The sequence below is a fragment of the Schistocerca gregaria genome, chromosome 2, assembly GCF_023897955.1.
Source record: "Schistocerca gregaria isolate iqSchGreg1 chromosome 2, iqSchGreg1.2, whole genome shotgun sequence".
NCBI classification, from domain to species: Eukaryota; Metazoa; Arthropoda; class Insecta; order Orthoptera; family Acrididae; genus Schistocerca; species Schistocerca gregaria.
The window spans coordinates 592070695-592089993 of NC_064921.1; the positions used below are offsets into that span (position 1 = coordinate 592070695).

Sequence of the window (19299 nt, forward strand, 5' to 3'; positions counted from 1 at the left end):
AGTTTGCAAGGGCAACAGTCTGGATGATTGACTGATCTGACCCTGTAAAAACAACCAAAACGGCCTTGCTGTGCTGGTACTGCGAACGGCTGAAAGCAAGGGGAAACTACAGCCGTAATTTTTCCCGTGGACATGCAGCTTTACTGTATGATTAAATGATGATGGCATCCTCTTGGGTAAAATATTCTGGAGGTAAAATAGTCCCCCATTTGGATCTCCGGGCGGGGACTACTCAAGATGACATTATCAGGAGAAAGAAAACTGGCGTTCTACGGATCGGAGCGTGGAATGTCAGATCCCTTAATCGGGCAGGTAGGTTAGAAAATTTAAAAAGGGAAATGGATAGGTTAAAGTTAGATATAGTGGGAATTAGTGAAGTTCGGTGGCAGGAGGAACAAGACTTCTCGTCGGGTGACTACAGGGTTATAAACACAAAATCAAATAGGGGTAATGCAGGAGTAGGTTTAATAATGAATAGGAAAATAGTAATGCGTGTAAGCTACTACAAACAGCATAGTGAACGCATTATTGTGGCCAAGATAGATACGAAGCCCACACCTACTACAGTAGTACAAGTTTACATGCCAACTAGCTCTGCAGATGATTAAGAAATTGAAGAAATGTATGATGAAATAAAAGAAATTATTCAGATAATGAAGGGAGAAAAAATTTAATAGTCATGGGTGACTGGAATTCGGTTGTAGGTAAAGGGAGAGAAGGAAACGTAGTAGGTGAATATGGATTGGGGCAGAGAAATGAAAGAGGAAGCCGCCTGGTAGAATTTTGCACAGAGCACAACTTAATCATAGCTAACACTTGGTTTAAGAATCATGAAAGCAGGTTGTATACATGGAAGAATCCTGGAGATACTAAAAGGTATCAGATAGATTATATAATGGTAAGACAGAGATTTAGGAACCAGGTTTTAAATTGTAAGACATTTCCAGGGGCAGATGTGGACTCTGACCACAATCTATTGGTTATGAACTGCAGATTAAAATTGAAGAAACTGCAAAAAGGTGGGAATTTAAGGAGATTGGACCTGGATAAACTGAAAGAACCAGAGGTTGTACAGAGTTTCAGGGAGAGCATAAGGGAACAATTGACAGGAATGGGGGAAAGAAATACAGTAGAAGAGGAATGGGTAGCTTTGAGGGATGAAATAGTGAAGGCAGCGGAGGATCAAATACGTAAAAAGAGGAGGGCTGGTAGAAACCCTTGGGTAACAGAAGAAATATTGAATTTAATTGACGAAAGGAGAAAATATAAAAGCGCAGTAAATGAAGCAGGCAAAAAGGCATATAAACGTCTCAAAAATGAGATCGACAGGAAGTGCAAAATGGCTAAGCAGGGAAGGCTAGAGGGCAAATGTGTGGATGTAGAGGCTTATCTCACTAGGGTTAAGATAGATACTGCCTACAGGAAAATTAAAGAGACCTTTGGAGAAAAGAGAACCACTTGTATGAACATAAAGAGCTCAGATGGAAACCCGGTTCTAAACAAAGAAGGGAAAGCAGAAAAATGGAAGGAGTATATAGAGGGTCTATACAAGGGCGATGTACTTGAGGACAATATTATGGAAATGGAAGAGGATGTAGATGAAGATGAAATGAGAGATGTGATACTGCGTGACGAGTTTGACAGAGCACTGAAAGAACTGAGTCGAAACAAGGACCCCGGAGTAGACAACATTCCATTGGAACTACTGACGGCCTTGGGAGAGCCAGTCCTGACAAAACTCTACCATCTAGTGAGCAAGATGTATGAAACAGGCGAAATACCCTCAGACTTCAAGAAGAATATAATAATTCCAATACCAAAGAAAGCTGGCGTTGACACATGTGAAAATTACCAAACTATCAGTTTAATAAGCCACAGCTGCAAAATACTAACACTAATTCTTTACATACGAATGAAAAAACTGGTAGAAGCTGACCTCGGGGAAGATCAGCTTGGATTCCGTAGAAATACTGGAACACTTGAGGCAATACTGACCTTACGACTTCTCTTAGAAGAAAGATTAAGGAAAGACAAACCTACGTTTCTAGCATTTGTAGACTTAGAGAAAGCTTTTTGACAATGTTGACTGGAATACTCTTTCAAATTCTAAAAGTGGCAGGGGTAAAATACAGGGAGCGAAAGGCTATTTACAATTTGTACAGAAACCAGATGGCAGTTATAAGAGTCGAAGGACATGAAAGGGAAGCAGTGGTTGGGAAAGGAGTGAGACAGGGTTGTAGCCTCTCCCCGATGTTATTCAATCTGTATATTGAGCAAGCAGTAAAGGAAACAAAAGGAAAATTCGGAGTAGGTATTAAAATCCATGGAGAAGAAATAAAAACTACGAGGTTCGCCGATGACATTGTAATTCTGTCAGAGGCAGCAAAGGACTTGGAAGAGCAGTTGAACGGAATGGACAGCGTCTTGAAAGGAGGATATAAGATGATCATCAACCAAAGCAAAACGAGGATAATGGAATGCAGTCGAATTAAGTCGGGTGATGCTGAGGGAATTAGATTAGGAAATGAGACAATTAAAGTAGTAAAGGAGTTTTGCTATTTGGGGAGCAAAATAACTGATGATGGTCGAAGTAGAGAGGATATAAAATGTAGACTGGCAATTGTAAGGAAAGCGTTTCTGAAGAAGAGAAATTTGTTAACATCGAGTATAGATTTAAGTGTCGGGAAGTCATTTCTGAAAGTATTTGTATGGAGTGTAGTCATGTATGGAAATGAATCATGGACGATAAATAGTCTGGACAAGAAGAGAATAGAAGCTTTCGAAATGTGGTGCTGCAGAAGAATGCTGAAGATTATATGGTAGATCACATAACTAATGAGGAAGTATTGAATAGGACTGGAGAGAAGAGAAGTTTGTGGCACAACTTGACCAGAAGAAGGGATTGGTTGGTAAGACATGTTCTGAGGCATCAACCGATCACCAATTTAGTATTGGAGGGCAGCGTGGAGGGTAAAAATCATAGAGGGAGACCAAGAGATGAATACACTAAGCAGATTCTGAAGGATGTAGGTTGCAGTAGGTACTGGGAGATGAAGAAGCTTGCACAGGATAAGAGTCGCATGGAGAGCTGCATCAAACCTGTCTCAGGATTGAATACCACCACAACAACAACAACAACAAATAAGTGAGCTAAGAGTATAAGACTTGCTGCTGCAGCTGCTTATCCAACGGCGGCAGGGAGCACACTGGCTGTGACGAACTGAAACTGGCCGTTCAGAACAAAAACAGAAGACTACGTGAATTTACACTATTCAGGTACTAAAACACGATGCTACAACTCTCAAATACTATAGGAGTTTCAATGACTGTTAGCAGAATATGGAATTGGTCCGTTCAGGAGGGTAATGCGGATCGCCGTGCTGGATCCCAATGGCCTCGTATCACTAGCAGTCGAGATGACAGGCATCTTATCCGCATGGCTGTAACAGATCTTGCAGCCACGTCTAGATCCCTGAGTCAACAGACGTTTGCAAGACAACAACCATCTGCACGAACAGTTCGACAACGTTTGCAACAGCATGGGCTATCAGCTCAGAGACCATGGCTACAGTTACCCTTGATGCTGCATCACAGACAGGAGCGCCTGCGTTGGTGTACTCAATGACGAATCTGGATGCACGAATGGCAAAACCTCATTCTTTCGGATGAATCCAGGTTCTGTTTACAGCATCATGATGGTTCCATCCGTGTTTGGCAACATCATGGTGAACGCAAATTGGAAGCGTGTATACATCATCGCCATACTGGCGTATCACCCAGCGTAATGGTATGGGATGCAATTGGTTACACGTCTCAGTCACCTCTTGATCGCATTGACGGCACTTTGAACAGTGGACGTTACATTTCAGGTTTGTTACGACCCGTGGCTCTACCCTTCATTCGATCCCTGTGAAGCCCTACATTTCAGCAGAATAATGCACGACCACATGTTGTAGGTCCTGTACGGGCTTTTCTGAATAAAGAAAATGTTTGACTGCTGCCTTGGCCAGCACATTTTCCAGATCTCTCACCAACTGAAAAACATCTGGTCAATGGCGGCCGAGCAACTGGCTCGTCACAATACGGCAGTCACTACTCTTGATGAACTGTGGTATCCTGTTGAAGCTGCATGGGCAGCTGTACCTGTACAAGGCATCCAAGCTCCATCTGACTCAATGCCCAAGCGTATCAAGGCCGTTATTACGGCCAGAGGTGGATGTTCTGGGTACTGATTTATCAGGATCTATGCACCCAAACTGCGTGAAAATGTAATCACATGTCAGTTCTAGAATAATATATTTGTCCAATGAATACCTGTTTATCATCTGCATTTCTTCTTGGTGTAGCAATTTTAATGGCCAGTAGTGTATAACCCGAGGACCAAATGTAACTTTAGTTTCTTGTAAACACAGGAAAACCTTAGGCAACACTTTTCCAATGGCTGTGATGGCATATTGCGCTGTGTACAAATGTGTTAGTTTGTTTTTACTACCAACTGCGACAAGGGTTCATTTTTCTCCCTTATGCAACAACGTGCGTCAAATGTTCACCTGATACTCGCATCCTGTCTGATCGGAGTTGATCACGTAATCACGATTAAAACCGGTCATAAGTGACGCCATTTTCGTGCTGAAAAGAGCCTCCACTTTCTGTATATCTACTATATTTTGTACCTCCTTATGAGAGACGTAGTTAGTGACGTGCTGTTGACGAATTTTATGGTCAGATTTGAAATTTCTTGCCCAAGATAATGATGCAGCAAACATAAAATCCTTGTTAGTTGTATATTGAAGTGCTGCACCTGCAGCCCACTCCTGATTTATTCTCATTGTTACAATCTCGTTACGACGAGATTTGACAAATTGGTCGTATGTTCACTTATTTATTGTCTGGTATTTGTCGTATCTTGTACCTCCTTTAACGATATCACTTTCCCACAATTTCAAGTCCTTCCTCCTTTTCAGATTTGATGTTGCTCCATTCTTTTGCAGTGTTTGTTAAGTTCCAATTTGGATGATTCCTGGCTAACACTACCACCTTTACTTTTACTTCAAGGGGTATAGCACCGTAGTTCAATCGTTTAGTAACCGGTTCATAATACTCATCAGGAACAGATGAAGCACGTATTTCCAGTGACATGGAGATTTCCAAAGTGTTATGACAATTTTGCGATTCACTAATCAGGATATCTTCCACTGTATCACCTTCTGCTTTGTCTTCATAGTATAGTACTTCAGTCATAGTATAGTACTTCAGTCATTTCGTTCATCAGCTTCAAAAATCGCTCAACGATAGCTGCTCCTATCAATCTGGAATGCCAAGAAAACAGAACTGCCTGCTTCCGGTAGTGCATTGATAATGTATCTATCTTGCAGCACTTTTACAAAGCAAAACACAGTGTCGGTAACTTCCCGCTTGCCATCATCTGTGACAAGTTCCCAACTATATATTACAGCGCTAGTCGAAGGGTATACATCCTTCACTATTCAGATTGTGCACCTGAAAGATATGACACAACAAACAATAACTAGTTATTATGCCATAAACAGACGAGCTAATTTCTACAAACTACATACAGTACTCGTCATATGTTACTTACAGAAGAACACTGTATTCATTCACAAAACGTATTTCATTCAGGCACATTAATGATGGAAAAATCACTACATGTACCCACGAGGTTCGCGGCAGCCTAATGACGGAAAACAACTCTTTCCGAATTACTTCTGTAAGACTCATGCTGGACACCTTCACACTTCCAGGTTCACAAATATGATATGACAAACAGGCAACCAGGACAACACAACTCTGCCCGCATGCATTCTGCCCCATGCCTAGCAGTAACCAAGTGTCACACAGTTGGTTATCTGTGATCCCTCGTGAGGAATTCCCAGCACTCTTACTCGGAGTTGTTTTCATGTGACAAAGCTTAAAAGTTTAATACTTTACTAACTCACGGCGTTTGGGAAATCAGTTTGCCTACCTTATTATTATCATTCCTTATTGATTTACTTACCTTATTAACCCTCCTATCCCTATCAACTGAGATATGGAGAAATACAAACGAAAAGAATAATATCTGGTAGGTTTCTTCGAGATTCGAACTTGGGTTTTCCAATTCCCAGCAAGTTACCTTGGCCATTGCGCTATCAGCGAAAAGCGTTTACCATATGGGTACAGAAGCGGCAGTTGTAAAAGTTTCTTTCCTCAATTTCCGAAAAAGTTTACGTTTGCAGACTCCATACCTGATGATGAAAAATTCTGAATTTAGAATTATGTATTGATCCCTCCAATTTTGAGTCAATTGCTCGTCATAAACTTTAGGGGTGATTTTCTCAAAATTTCTGGAGTGTTGACCCAAAATATCTGAAGTGTCTTTCGCTTTAGATTGTACACAAGCGACCTGCCAAATTTGAGCCGAATCGGTTGGCCATGTCTGAGGCCTTCCCCTTGCGAGTTGGAATGAAATTTTCGATGTTCATGAAGAATAATGTATTAATCTCCTAGTTACAAACTTAGTAATCTACTGCCAAAAGAAACAAAAGAACTCAATGAATACCATTTTTCCATAAACACATAAAACTACTATCCAATTTTTCTGCTTCTCTGGCACGTCACTAACCTTCCCTCAAACTCCCCCCCTGAATCCCACATTTGGTTATCATGACAATCATCCAACTCAGATGATGAGCAGTCACTTGGCCAGGGCTACATAAATTCAGCACATGTTGTGGTCGCCCTGGACCCTTTTGGTTATCACCTTTTCAATAAACATCATAGGTATAATTAGTTTTAGCTTTTGTAACTCAATAGGGACTTATGTCCTTGACCTTCAGCTTTAGTGCTGGTCCAGCTTGTGTTCATTGTACTGCCACCAGTTCACCAACTTTGTATATCAAGGCTTTCTTCTGATGTCTGTTGAAACTTGCATGATCTTCTTCTTGTACCTTGCTCATCTGTAGCTCAGCAGCTTCCTTCTGTTTACTGTGTCTTTCTTCACATGAATTAATAATTTTTTCTTCTTACAATTTTATGATGTGAAGATCAGTCTGTGTGCATCTTAGCTCATATCAAAAATTCAAATGGTATTTTCCCTATACTTCTGTTGTATGTTGAATTCATGGCATGATGAACTGATGGGAGCACCTTTTACCACTCATTAGGACTATCAATACTAAGCTTAGCAATGATTACAGCCAAAGCAGAATTGATCCTCCCAACCTGTCCATTTGCTCTTGGGAGTCCTGACATTAATAAAATGTGTTCAGTTTCTTCTGTAATGCAGTACTCCTTAAAATCTTGAGAAGTAAAGTACGTTCCTCTATCAGTAACTATTTGGACTGGATTTCCAAAACTAGTTTTCTGTAATTAATTCCATCTGTTGATTTTGCAGCCTTTACATGATACAGCCAGGTAAACTCTGTAAATGCTTCAATAATACTTACAATGTAGCTGTACCTTTTAAGTGGTCCAATATGATACATGTGATGAGTATATGATGGCACATTTTCTTTGCATAAGCGATGAAGGAAATCTTACGTCTTTCCTAATTTCTTACTCACAATTCACCTTCTTATATAATTTGAGGTCACTCTTTTCACCTTCTTAGTCAAATTTGGTGTATAATAATCTTGTTTTAATTCCTCATCAGTTCACTTAACTGCATAATGACCTTTCTCATGCACAAGTTTGATGCCCAACCTACCTGAGATGGTGGTCATGTGTGCATGAGCTGTGCTTGCTTATATGAATCAATGGTGTGTACTTCTCTCTTTCTGACAAAGGGTGTGATCGACAGTTGATGTGTGTCTTTTAATTGTGCCTGTCTGCAACTTAACGTGTCACATTTAAGGTAAGCAGCAATCTATTTTTTCCTCTGTTCTTGTCATTTAATTGCTATATATTTTTAACCCAATAGTAGTAGTGTTCTCTTTATCCAGTTTTTGTGCATTAGATACTACACTGACAGGCCATGGACTTAATTATTTTACATTTTAAAATTCTGTGTTGAGGAAAATCCTCAAACTCACGTACTGCCATCACAATCTCAAACAGTAGAAAGCAAGTTATAATAGAAAGTAGCATATGACAGAAATTTGTTGCATATAGTTCTACATAAATCTTTTCTTACCACGGTGTATCCTTCTCACCAGCTGTACCTCCCATGTGATTTTGTTTTTCTTGAGTAGTACTTTTGTCAAATAATGGTGTATCACTCTCACCATACAGCATTTCATCTTCATCATCCACTTCCCTGAAACAAGTGTTTACTAATATAAAAGTGGTGTAATTGCAGGTTTGCTAACTATGAAACACTAAGAAATACACAGGTGCTAAGAAGCAAGAAAGTATACTAGAAATTGAGAACCGTAATATCTCATCACTGTTCTGAATTTTAAAGTTTGGTAGATGAACACTGACCACCTTTCACTATAACAACAATATTTTTTAAATGAAAGACTATCCATATAACAATTTTGAAACCAAAGTGGTTCCACCCATTTTATCTATTTAACAATTAAAATTACGAAAACTGCCAACTGGTGTTATGAGACACTTTCACTGAACTACAATGTAGGATCTTGTAAGCCATACGAAATCAACTGGGTAGACAATTAGAAACTGACATTATTCATGTGATGTACATCGCAGAAAGAAACCTTTTGTCACCATATACAACAAAACATACTGAATTCTAAGAAACGACTTCGCACAGTCAGGTATTTTCAACATTACTGACATATAGCATACATATTAGTGGTTGGTCAGCTTACATCATCAGGAACTCACATTTACTCATGCAGTACACATTATTTCCAAAACAGTCCATAGGTACACAGCCACAGCCAGCAATACAATCACTATGGTACATTTTCTGCCATCATAATAGGGCAATGAAGTCTCTGTAAGATTACATGATGCAAATTATTTAAATTCGCACAGAAAACTCCATCTTGAGAGATTTATATTTCTTCTTCATAAATATCACCATGCCACAGATAATGACATTAATTCTTCTTTTATAGTAATTTGTTTTGCCATTTACAGTCACTTATTTCACCCATATTACCCATCGCTGACAAAGAAAATTAACGCCATGTGACTTTCAGCATGGACCAGCTCTTCACTGTGCCAACATGACAAAATTTAATTGCTCTGAACTCTCTGATTCAAATTAATGTTATAGTTTTATTTTGGCCGTAACTGATTTACCTGATGGTTAAACACAAACCTGAACAAAAGTCTCACTCCATCTGTAAAAGTTCTCCAGTTTGTAAGTCACATACCTTAAAAGCGGTTACACTCTCAGGAAATTATCATCCACACCACCATCACAGAAAACGACCCTTCCAAGCTAACAGTCCCAGCCCTGGCTTCTTATTTAACCTCCCAATCCCAGCACATCTCCCAGCCAAACCCAAACATAACCCTAATCAAATTACAACATTTCACAACCTTGTTGTCCAATCTGCCTTAACCTCTCATCCAGATCCCTCTCCAATTCTGAAACACGAGTTCTTTCCAAAGGCTTAATCTTCAGTCCCACACCCAAATTCAATCACACAGTACTACTCAAAGAACTTCTCTCATTCAACTATAACACCAACTGGAAGTACCACTTCACTACCAAACACTAACCCACAAACCATAGGTGTTAGCATCAAACCTTGCCTAGAACAATTCTAACACAAATCACGAAGGGATCCTCCTCATGTTCCCCAAAACCATTCTGTCTAGGCTTTCTATAAATTCCTCACTTTCAACACAGCCTCTCAAATCCTTCCTGAAAAACAACTTCAGAAGTCCAAACCTTACTCAAGATGCATCCTGAGCTATCTGTGACCTGAAGGGAAGATGCTTTATCAAGATTCTCCATGTGGACAAACGCTCCACTACTGCATTACTTGAATGTGAGAAGTGACAGAGGGACATTGTCAGCTCTCTGACAGTTCAACATGGAAATCTATCCCTAACGACTATATTCCTTGGATACAGACTGAGCTACAGAAAATTCTTAAAACTCTAGGCCCCTCACAATTGTTTCTTGCCTCTTCCCTTCAAACCACTTCCAAAAATACATGAAACAGCCATCTTGTCAAACCCATATTAGCTGGTTTCAATGCCCTCACCAAATGCATATTCGCTCTGGTTGACCAGCACAAGCAACTCACCACACAAAGCTTCCCATAAAGGACACCAACTGCTTTCTGGAACATCTCAAATCCACTCCAACCCAACTTCTATATGAAACCCTACTTGTAACTAGAGGTGCAACCTCATCACACACACACACACACACACACACACACACACACACACACACACACACACACACACACACAAGCTGGACGACCTGGCCTGCTACAGATTTATTTGACGACATCTTCGTGGTGATGGACTACTTCACTTTCTGTAACAAGTTAATTCATTTTAATCCAAAGCAACTTCCATTGGTTTTAACCTTCAGCTCACTGAATCCCACACTCAAACCACAGTCCACATAAAATCAACCAATAAGCAAAAATACCTACTCTTTGGCAGCTACCAGCCCCTTCCACATCAAAAACTTCCTTCTCTATGGCCTAGGCAGCCACAGTAAACATATCTGCTCCACCACTGAATCCCTCAACACCTAAACCAACCACGTCTGTCAGGCTTCCCTCTCCCATAGCTACCCCACAGAGCTTATCCACAAACAGATCTCCTGGGCATTATCCTCCTCACCATCTGACTAATACAGTTCCCACTTCCAGAAAGAACTCAGATGATGTCCCATTGTCACCAGTACTATCCAAGCCTTGAATCCCTCAGAACATTACTCCACCAAGTCTACGTTTTCTAGATAATCCTTGAAATACGATCCTCTCCTCCTGATAGCCTACTCGGACTACCCACTGCCTCTTCCCGTTGCCCTCCGAACAGCCACTATATTCTCATCAAACTATATGACATTTCCAAATCATTACTCTTAGTCCAAGGTTCCTACTCCTGTTATCATCTTCACTGTAAAACCTGCCCCACTATCACCTCCGTAGTAAATCCAATAATATAAGATGCAGAGTAACTGGCGACAACCAAGCCTTTTTTATGTCTGCTAACTTGTGTTCACTGCACAGTGTATAGGAATGACCACCACCAAACTTGCCAAGTGCACAAATGGGAATACAAGAATTGTCTGCCTATGGGACACCTAGTACTCAGTTGACTGAACATCATCAGCACAGTACAAAGGACCCAAATGCCTCCTACATACCTGTGTCAATGAATCCTCCTCTATTTCTTCACTGTACTTTTCATTCTTTTTTTTATTATTTCATTCAATTATTTGCTTCTTGCTTTCGCTTTTTAATTTTTATTCTCCTACCAGCCCTTTTCACTTCTTCCCTCCAACTTAATTCTGAATTGCACTGTTCATTTCTCTTCCTTTTAATCTATCTTCATTTCTCACTCTGTCCTTGAGAGATGATTAACACTGGTAAAGTTAACACCATAAAGAGAAACAGGTGTTAAACACGGAGAATAGTCTATGACTACTGGACGGATGCACAGCAAATAATAACTGTACCTTCATAATTTCAGTTCAGTTCAGTTATATTTTAATTTCCACAAGTTTCACATAAGCATACAAACTCTTGCAAGTCAACTGCATCATTAAACATTAGATACAGTTAAATATAATTGCAATGTGGTTGGTTTAATAACAACCGGAAATTCAAAGACAGGTCTTGCTTCTAGCAAGTCTAACACCAAAATTAAGTAAGAGTCTCTAAACAAAATATGTTTCAGTTGTCTGTAATAATTACAATTATTCAAACACCAAGGAATAACACGTAATTACTCCTTGTACTTTCCATACCGGTTCTCTGGAGTGAGCAGCAAACACTTGTCGACGTTGCTTGTCTGACACAGTTTCTGTCCTCCCATGACCAATGTCCATCCTGCACACTCAGACATGTGTTGCACAGTAAATGGGCTCTCTCCCACACTTACCTTTAAAATATCGTGTGTTCGAGGTGGCAGAAGGTCGAGTGGTTCCAGAATTTACGTGTAAACTCTCGAATCAACACTTCCTGCAAATGTGGCAACTTGTGCCTAGCCAAATTACATTATGGGCATCTCGCTGGTTGCAAGTATACCTCTATAGTTACCGTGAAACTAAGGCATCGGAATGCTCATGTGAGTTAACAAACACAGTCACGATGCGTTGCTGTGGTCGTAAGCAAAAGGAACAAAACAGCCCCAAAACAAAATAACAAGAGCCACTCCCACATCGTACTGCAGACCTGCAGCTGCTGCTTAAGTTGTACTGTTGGACCGCTGCTCATGTCAGACACAATGGTGCCAGACAGTAACACTTCTGACACCAGATGTAATTGCCTGGCAACTGGTCAGTGCACTAGGTGACAAGATCATGCTGGACCACCACCCCCACGGGCACGTGTGAGCCGTAGTTTGGCAGAAGATTTGTTTTCATTTTTGTGCTATTTGTCTTTAATACCTTTGTTTCCAGTTGCTCCTTTCAAAACTCCCTCAGCAAGAAATCTTTTTAAACTGTTGTTGGGGCAAAATTTTAATTCAGTTGATCTCAAATAGACAAGAAACGATATTAAAATTTTTTGCATAATTACCACATTAGGCCCAGCCACATTTCATTAGTTGAGTGACTGATTTTCTATTCCGTATTAACTGTTTTAATATCTGCTGTTATGGTGTTCATACAGTGATTGAAAAGATGAACGTATTATAATCTTCCCCAACTCTTCTTTGTATCATCCTCCATTTCAGTGCTAATAAGACCTCTTACCATCTGTGTAGCTGATTTTGATCTATTTAGTAACTTCATGTCCATCTGGGCAGCCAGGTTCATTTTTTTATGTTTTGCCTAAATTGCATAAAGCACAAGTGATTTCCTTCCTCTTCCTTCTATAATCTGTACTCGTGTTCCACCTCTGTTGACTTTGGTTTCAATGGGATGTTAGACTTTAATATTACTTTAGTCAGTGGGAACTTACTAATATGTCTATTTCCTGTCTGTCACAGCCTTGCTTGGCACAAACATGTTTGTTTGCCAATCTTTTTTCTTTGTTTGATACAGGTTTTTCCTCATTTTTGTGATTGCTTTTTCTTGTTTGCCCGCCATTTTCTTTATTCAGTGATCTTCTTCTATCATTTTCTTGTCTTATTTGCCTTGTTCAGTTATCTTTATAGTGTATCTTATGACCATCATTTCTTGCATTGTTTACTAACAGTTATTATTTGCTGCACATCCGTCCAGTAGTCAGAGACTATTCTCCTTGTTTAACATCTGTTTCTCTTTATGGTGTTAACTTTACCAGTGTTAATCATCTCTCAAGGACAGAGTGAGAAATGAAGATAGATTAAAAGGAAGAGAAATGAACAGTGCAATTCAGAATTAAGTTGGAGGGAAGAAGTGAAAAGGGCTGGTAGGAGAATAAAAATTAAAAAGCGAAAGCAAGAAGCAAATAATTGAATGAAATAATAAAAAAAGAATGAAAAGTACAGTGAAGAAATAGAGGAGGATTCATTGACACAGGTATGTAGCAGACATTTGCGTCCTTTGTGCTGTGCTGATGATGTTCAGTCAACTGAGTACTAGGTGTCCCATAGGCAGACAATTCTTGTATTCCCATTTGTGCACTTGGCAAGTTTGGTGGTGGTCATTCCTATATAAAACACTGTGCAGTGTACACAAGTTAGCAAGTTTCAAGGGGGGGGGGGGGGGAGAGAGTCTTTTTTTTAGTTCCTCTAACCAGCATTATTTCTTCGGAGCAGAAGTTGTGGAGATTGACAAAGCTGCGTATCCAGAGAAGAGGATCGGCTAAAGGTTTCAAGTAAGTCAGCTGTTGTAAGAGAAGTGTGAAGTTCGCAATCCAGTTTTGCACCACTTCTCTTGTCGTCGAAACCATTAGAAGTGGTTAGTTACAAGGTGCAAAAGTGTACTAAATATTGTTGGTGTCTTGTACAACGCATGACCTAGTGTACTTTGTATCCACATTGTATGTGTTATTGTGTGATTTTGCTATCGTATTGTTGAATAGAGGTGACAAAAATTCTGGAAACACGAACAGTGACTACACAGGAAGCAACTGAGGCCCGGCAGAAGCATATAACTGAATTGCTGAAAAGTAACAATGTGTTACGCAGGCAAGTAGGTAATCAGAAAACCATGGATGGACATAAGCTTGCTGCTAAAGCACTATTTCTTGTACCCGCTCCTTTCATGGATTCAGTTATGGCTAACCTTGTGATTGCTTTTGCTGGTAAATCAACAGATGATTTGTCAGTATTTGTAAGTGGTTTAAAGACCGCCGCGAAGCTAGGGAAATGGTCAGATGAAACACGTTTAAATACTGCCAAGCTACATTTGGTTGGGGAAACCAAGTCATACATCGTGTACCTTGAAGGGTTGACTTCATAGTCTCACAAAAACCAGTGGAGAGATTTCAGGTAGAATCCATTAAGTCAATGCTAATACCTATGAATTAACACAGAATGTGGAGTTAGAAAAGTCATTTTGTACAAAGCTGAAAACAGAGTGTTGGATGTGTTTGTAAGAGGACTTCCAGTGGGTATGTCCACGAGAATGGGGATGGAAAACCCAAAAGATTTGGTTTCTGCTGATATGGTACCTACAAAACTTGACGAAGTGGATTTTGTGACATGGTACATTTTTGCATACAAACCGAAATGTTATGGATGTAGGAACATGGGCCACATTAAGAAACAGTGTTGGGAACTCCAGTGTTATTGATGTGAGGTAGTAGGCCACTGCATGCACGAGTGTCACTTTAAAAAGCAGAAGGGACAGCTTTCATTAAACACCAGTGGAAATTCCTCAACTGTCGGATAGCACTCTCAGTAATACAGAGTACTGAAGAAGCCTTGCAATGATGGAGTGCTGCTTGGTGTGCACAGTTAATGGAATGGAACATAGATTTTTAGCAGACACTCATGTGTCAGTAGCCAGTCTACACCTTACAGGCAGCAGCTGGTGCCCGATATGTGTTCCAGATTAGGCACATTTGCTGGCCAAGACATCAACGTGAGGTCACTGTAACATCCCTAGTACTACAACACCCCTAGTACGATTCTCACCTTATAACATGGACATTTATCCTGCTGGAAAATGTCATCACTGAAGGGGGAGACTTCATACATGAAGCGATGCAGTTGGTCCACAAAATATTCACGTAGCTCACTACTGTAATGATGCCTTCGATTACCATCAAAGATCCCATGGAAGCCCAACTCAAATGTACCCCACGGAATAATTCTGCCCTCACCAGCCTGCATCTATGGCATGGTGTATGTTTTGTACAGCCCTTCACCTGAACGATGGCTTATAAGGTACCAACCATCAACCTAGTGTAAAAAAGAAATGAGAGTCATTCAACAGGTGACATGTTTCTGTCATTCCACAGTGAAAACTCGGTGATGCTGTGCCCACTATTATCATAACTGTTGATGATGTTGTTGGGTCAACACAGGAACACATAATGGTCGTGTGAAAGCTCCATGTTCAACAACGGCCTTTGAACAGTGTGCTCTGAAAGACTTGGGCCTGCACCATCACTGTACTCTGTCGTCAGATCTGCCACAGACCACTGCCTGTCCTGGATTATGCAATGGGGGATCCTCTGACCTTTACGCTTTGTGATGAGAGAGAGTTTGACAGCGCTTAATTTCAGTAATGGAGAAGAAACTTTAAGGGGTATGTGGAGGTATTGCCACAAGTTGGTGAGGGACACTGCATAATTATGGGGCTTGCCTTCCTGAATGCACATTATGCATAAATTGACCTTATGCAGTACACTATCGAACACAGCAGAACATTGTTTCAGCTGGGAACAACCACTGCTATTGTTACATCACTGCAAGGTTAACCTGTCATGAAGGGGGCACCAAATAAACTACTGAAACATGCAGTAAAGATCAGTTCTCATAATCAAGATTGGAGAGATACAGGAAAGTTACTCTGGATTAGTGTGGGTATCGGTCTCCCAGTGGGAATGTGTATTGTGGAGCTGTTGAGAGTGCAATGATGAGTGGGATGTGTTGCACTGCTTTGAGAGTAGAAGTGCAGTACCCATGAACGAAGCAGATGGAGACAATGTGTTTCCAATGAGTATAGATAATTTTGGCATGGACAAGGTGACTCGCCAAAAGAGAATATTAATTGTCTGTTTGGAAGACCTGAATAAGGATGATCTCGACAGATTGGAAGGTGACCATGGCCACATGCAAACAGTCGATATATCTGCTTTGTGTGACAAAGTGAAATATTTAGTTGGAAAAGATAGGTCTGCCATGGAAACTGAGTGCTCACAGCATTAAAGCCAAAACAGTTTATGGGTTATCTTGACAATATCATCTTATTTTTGAAGGATGTAGAAGAGCAAGTGCAGTGGCTGGAGGAAGTTTTCAAGAGGTTACACACAGCACTATTCCGCTCAGTAGCAGTAAACATGAATTCGCAGTAACTCATGTGAATTACTTACGTCATGTGTATGTCAGGACTGATCCGCATTTGATTTCTGAAATCCACGATTTTGTGACAACACAGACAACAAAATACCTTCAATTGTTTCTCGGGCTCTGTAATTATTATTGGGAATCCTTTACGAGATCTGCTGAAATTGCTGAACTGCTGAATAGTTTGTTGTTGAAAGGAGTGACATTTCAGTTGCCAACTGACTGTGAAATAGTTTCAAAATTTAAAACAGGAATTAACACCAAGTCCAGTATTTGTATTTCCAGATTTTAGTAAGGTATTTAATTTATTGTGTGACATAAATTATCTAGCATCTGCATGTATTATTAATTAAGATGTGGATGGTAATGATCACATGGTGGCATTCACATCAAGGCAGCTGAATAAATCACAACAGAACTATTCTACCACACATAAAAAGAATTTCGCTATTATTTACCGAGTGACATATTTCCATTGTTACTTGTGTGGCAGAAAGTCTAAAGTTGCAACAGCTCACACTGCATTAAAATGATGACTGGGGCTAAAAGATGCATAGATTTAGCTAAAGTGGTATGCTCTGAAGCGTAAACCCAAGAGAAAACATGGTAATCTCGATATTTTAAGTAAAAGCATAAGAATGTTTCAAGTGCTGGGTAGGAGCATGGCTGAGAGGTAAACGGCTCAGGCAGTTGATGCTCAGCACCAAAGCAAGTGCATGACCATGATTTAACAGGTCATGACACAACAAGAACAACTGACCAACATGCAGCTGAGAAGTTTTGGTCGAGGACAATGAGGAAAACATGGAACAATATGTCAGGAATTGAATTCCTCATGCACTCCTTTACAGAGGTTACCAGAAGTGCCAAACAGTTCTAAATCCTGGGGATGGACTTTCAGGGCCCATTTAATCGTATACCAGCAGGGTTTGAATAACTTATTTTGTAGCAACTCATCATTTGTGATTCACAGTTATTGGAAAGATTAGAACACTCCAAATTTCACTATATATAAATCAAAATAAATGTGTAAATCGAAGTTACTTTTGTGGTTGGCAGGAGAGCCAACACCGTGTTACTAGAGGAGGCCGAAAGGCACGCGTTTTAGCTCACGCAGGCTGGCGTGAGGTCTGGAACAGGACAAGGAAATTAGAATTTAGAAAAATGGAGGTAGCTGGTGGAATACTTAACTTTAATCCATTAATGATGAACGTCGGTCTTGACGATACTTGATTCACAATATCAATAGTAACTGATAATGGCGCCTTGCTAGGTCGTAGCAAATGACGTAGCTGAAGGCTATGCTAAACTATCGTCTCGGCAAATGAGAACGTAAGTAGGCAGTGAACCATCGCTAGCAAAGTCGGCTGTACAACTGGGGCGAGTGCTAGGACGTATCTCTAGACCTGCCGTGTGGCGGCGCTCGGTCTGCAATCACTGATAGTGGCGACACATGGGTCCAACGTATACTACCGGACCGCGGCCGATTTAAAGGCTACCACCTAGCAAGTGTGGTGTCTGGCAGTGGCACCACAGTTACCCTGTACTGTACATAATCTAATTTTGTAGTAAACTGACATAAGTGATTTAGTTCCTGTAGGAGATATTGTAACTACGATATTTTCTTACATCTAGTTTTCCCATAAAGAGGAGTATTCATTACCTACATTTATCATAAATTAACTCTATTTTTCATGTTTACTAACAACTATAATTAACCTCAAAAAGTGATTCTTCAACTTCTCCTGGCATATTTCTCGCTCGAACAGTCCACAGGTGTACTGCCGGTCCATGGTGTCCAACAGGCACAATATTTCGGCAATCAGACATGTCGCCATCATCAGGTATGCTGACGAACTGAGCTCCTGAGGGCGAGCGGCCATCCTAAATCCCCTTCTCCCGTGACCGCCAACGCATGGCCGCAAGCACGAACCGCAGAGAGAACGCCTTGTGGGGGAAGGGGATTTAGGACGGCCGCCCGCCCTCAGGAGCTCAGTTCGTCAGCACACCTGACGTTGGCGACATGTCCGATCGCCGAAATATTTTGCCCGTAGGACACTATGGACTGGCAGTACACCTGTGGACTGTTTGAGCAACCTCAAAAAGTTTTATGTACAAGTAATTTTTACCACAGGTTTTTCTGTTGCTTTAATGCAAATCTTGTTTTGTGTATTTACTTCAATTTTTACAGGGTATTAGTATTTTTTTAACTAAACAGATTAAATGACATCAGCAGGCTTAGTTCTTAAAGTTATTTGTTCACTGTCATGTAATAACTGCACCAGGCAAAATGCAGCCCCACTGTGAATGCTGTTCTTGAATAAAGTATCAGTTGGTTGACATTTGTAAGCAACTGGAAAACTCCCTGACTACTGTCAAATGATTGGCACCTGCTGCAAATTGATGTGTTGGAAGAGATCCTGGGAGTAATGGTCCTGTAGTACTGGCACAAAAGTACCTCACATAGTATCCTCTCCTGTGGACCTAGTCTCCTCTGCAAAAGGTACGGAGCTGTAATTAATTGTCCAAATGACTGCAAGTGGCATTTCAATGGCAGATCTAGGTGCCGTGTACAGGGTGGATGGGCACCAGGGAGGACTCAGGGTGTTATATCAATCCCCGTAACAAACAAGTCACAGGTGCTGTCTTCCACTTAAACTTAAACTGAGCCTGTGGGACTCACTTCATTTGTTTTGAGAAACCTGTTTTGTTGGGTGTCAAGAGGAGGAAAATGAAAAGGGTACAGTTCTATTAACCATCACAGGTAAAACATATGGTGAATGATGCTACAGGGAAATGGTGGCA

General features: G+C 40.6%; 1 protein-coding gene across 3 annotated transcripts in view; it reads right to left on the reverse strand.

Annotated features, from left to right (window-relative positions):
* Positions 1–19299, reverse strand: part of LOC126334148 (cleavage and polyadenylation specificity factor subunit 1) — a 382681-nt gene that overhangs the window by 115265 nt on the left and 248117 nt on the right. For all 3 annotated transcript variants that reach the window (XM_049996806.1, XM_049996803.1, XM_049996805.1), the window contains exon 14: positions 8132–8254. In XM_049996806.1, coding sequence (XP_049852763.1) covers positions 8132–8254 — 123 coding nt within the window. The remainder of the gene's footprint in view (positions 1–8131; positions 8255–19299) is intronic.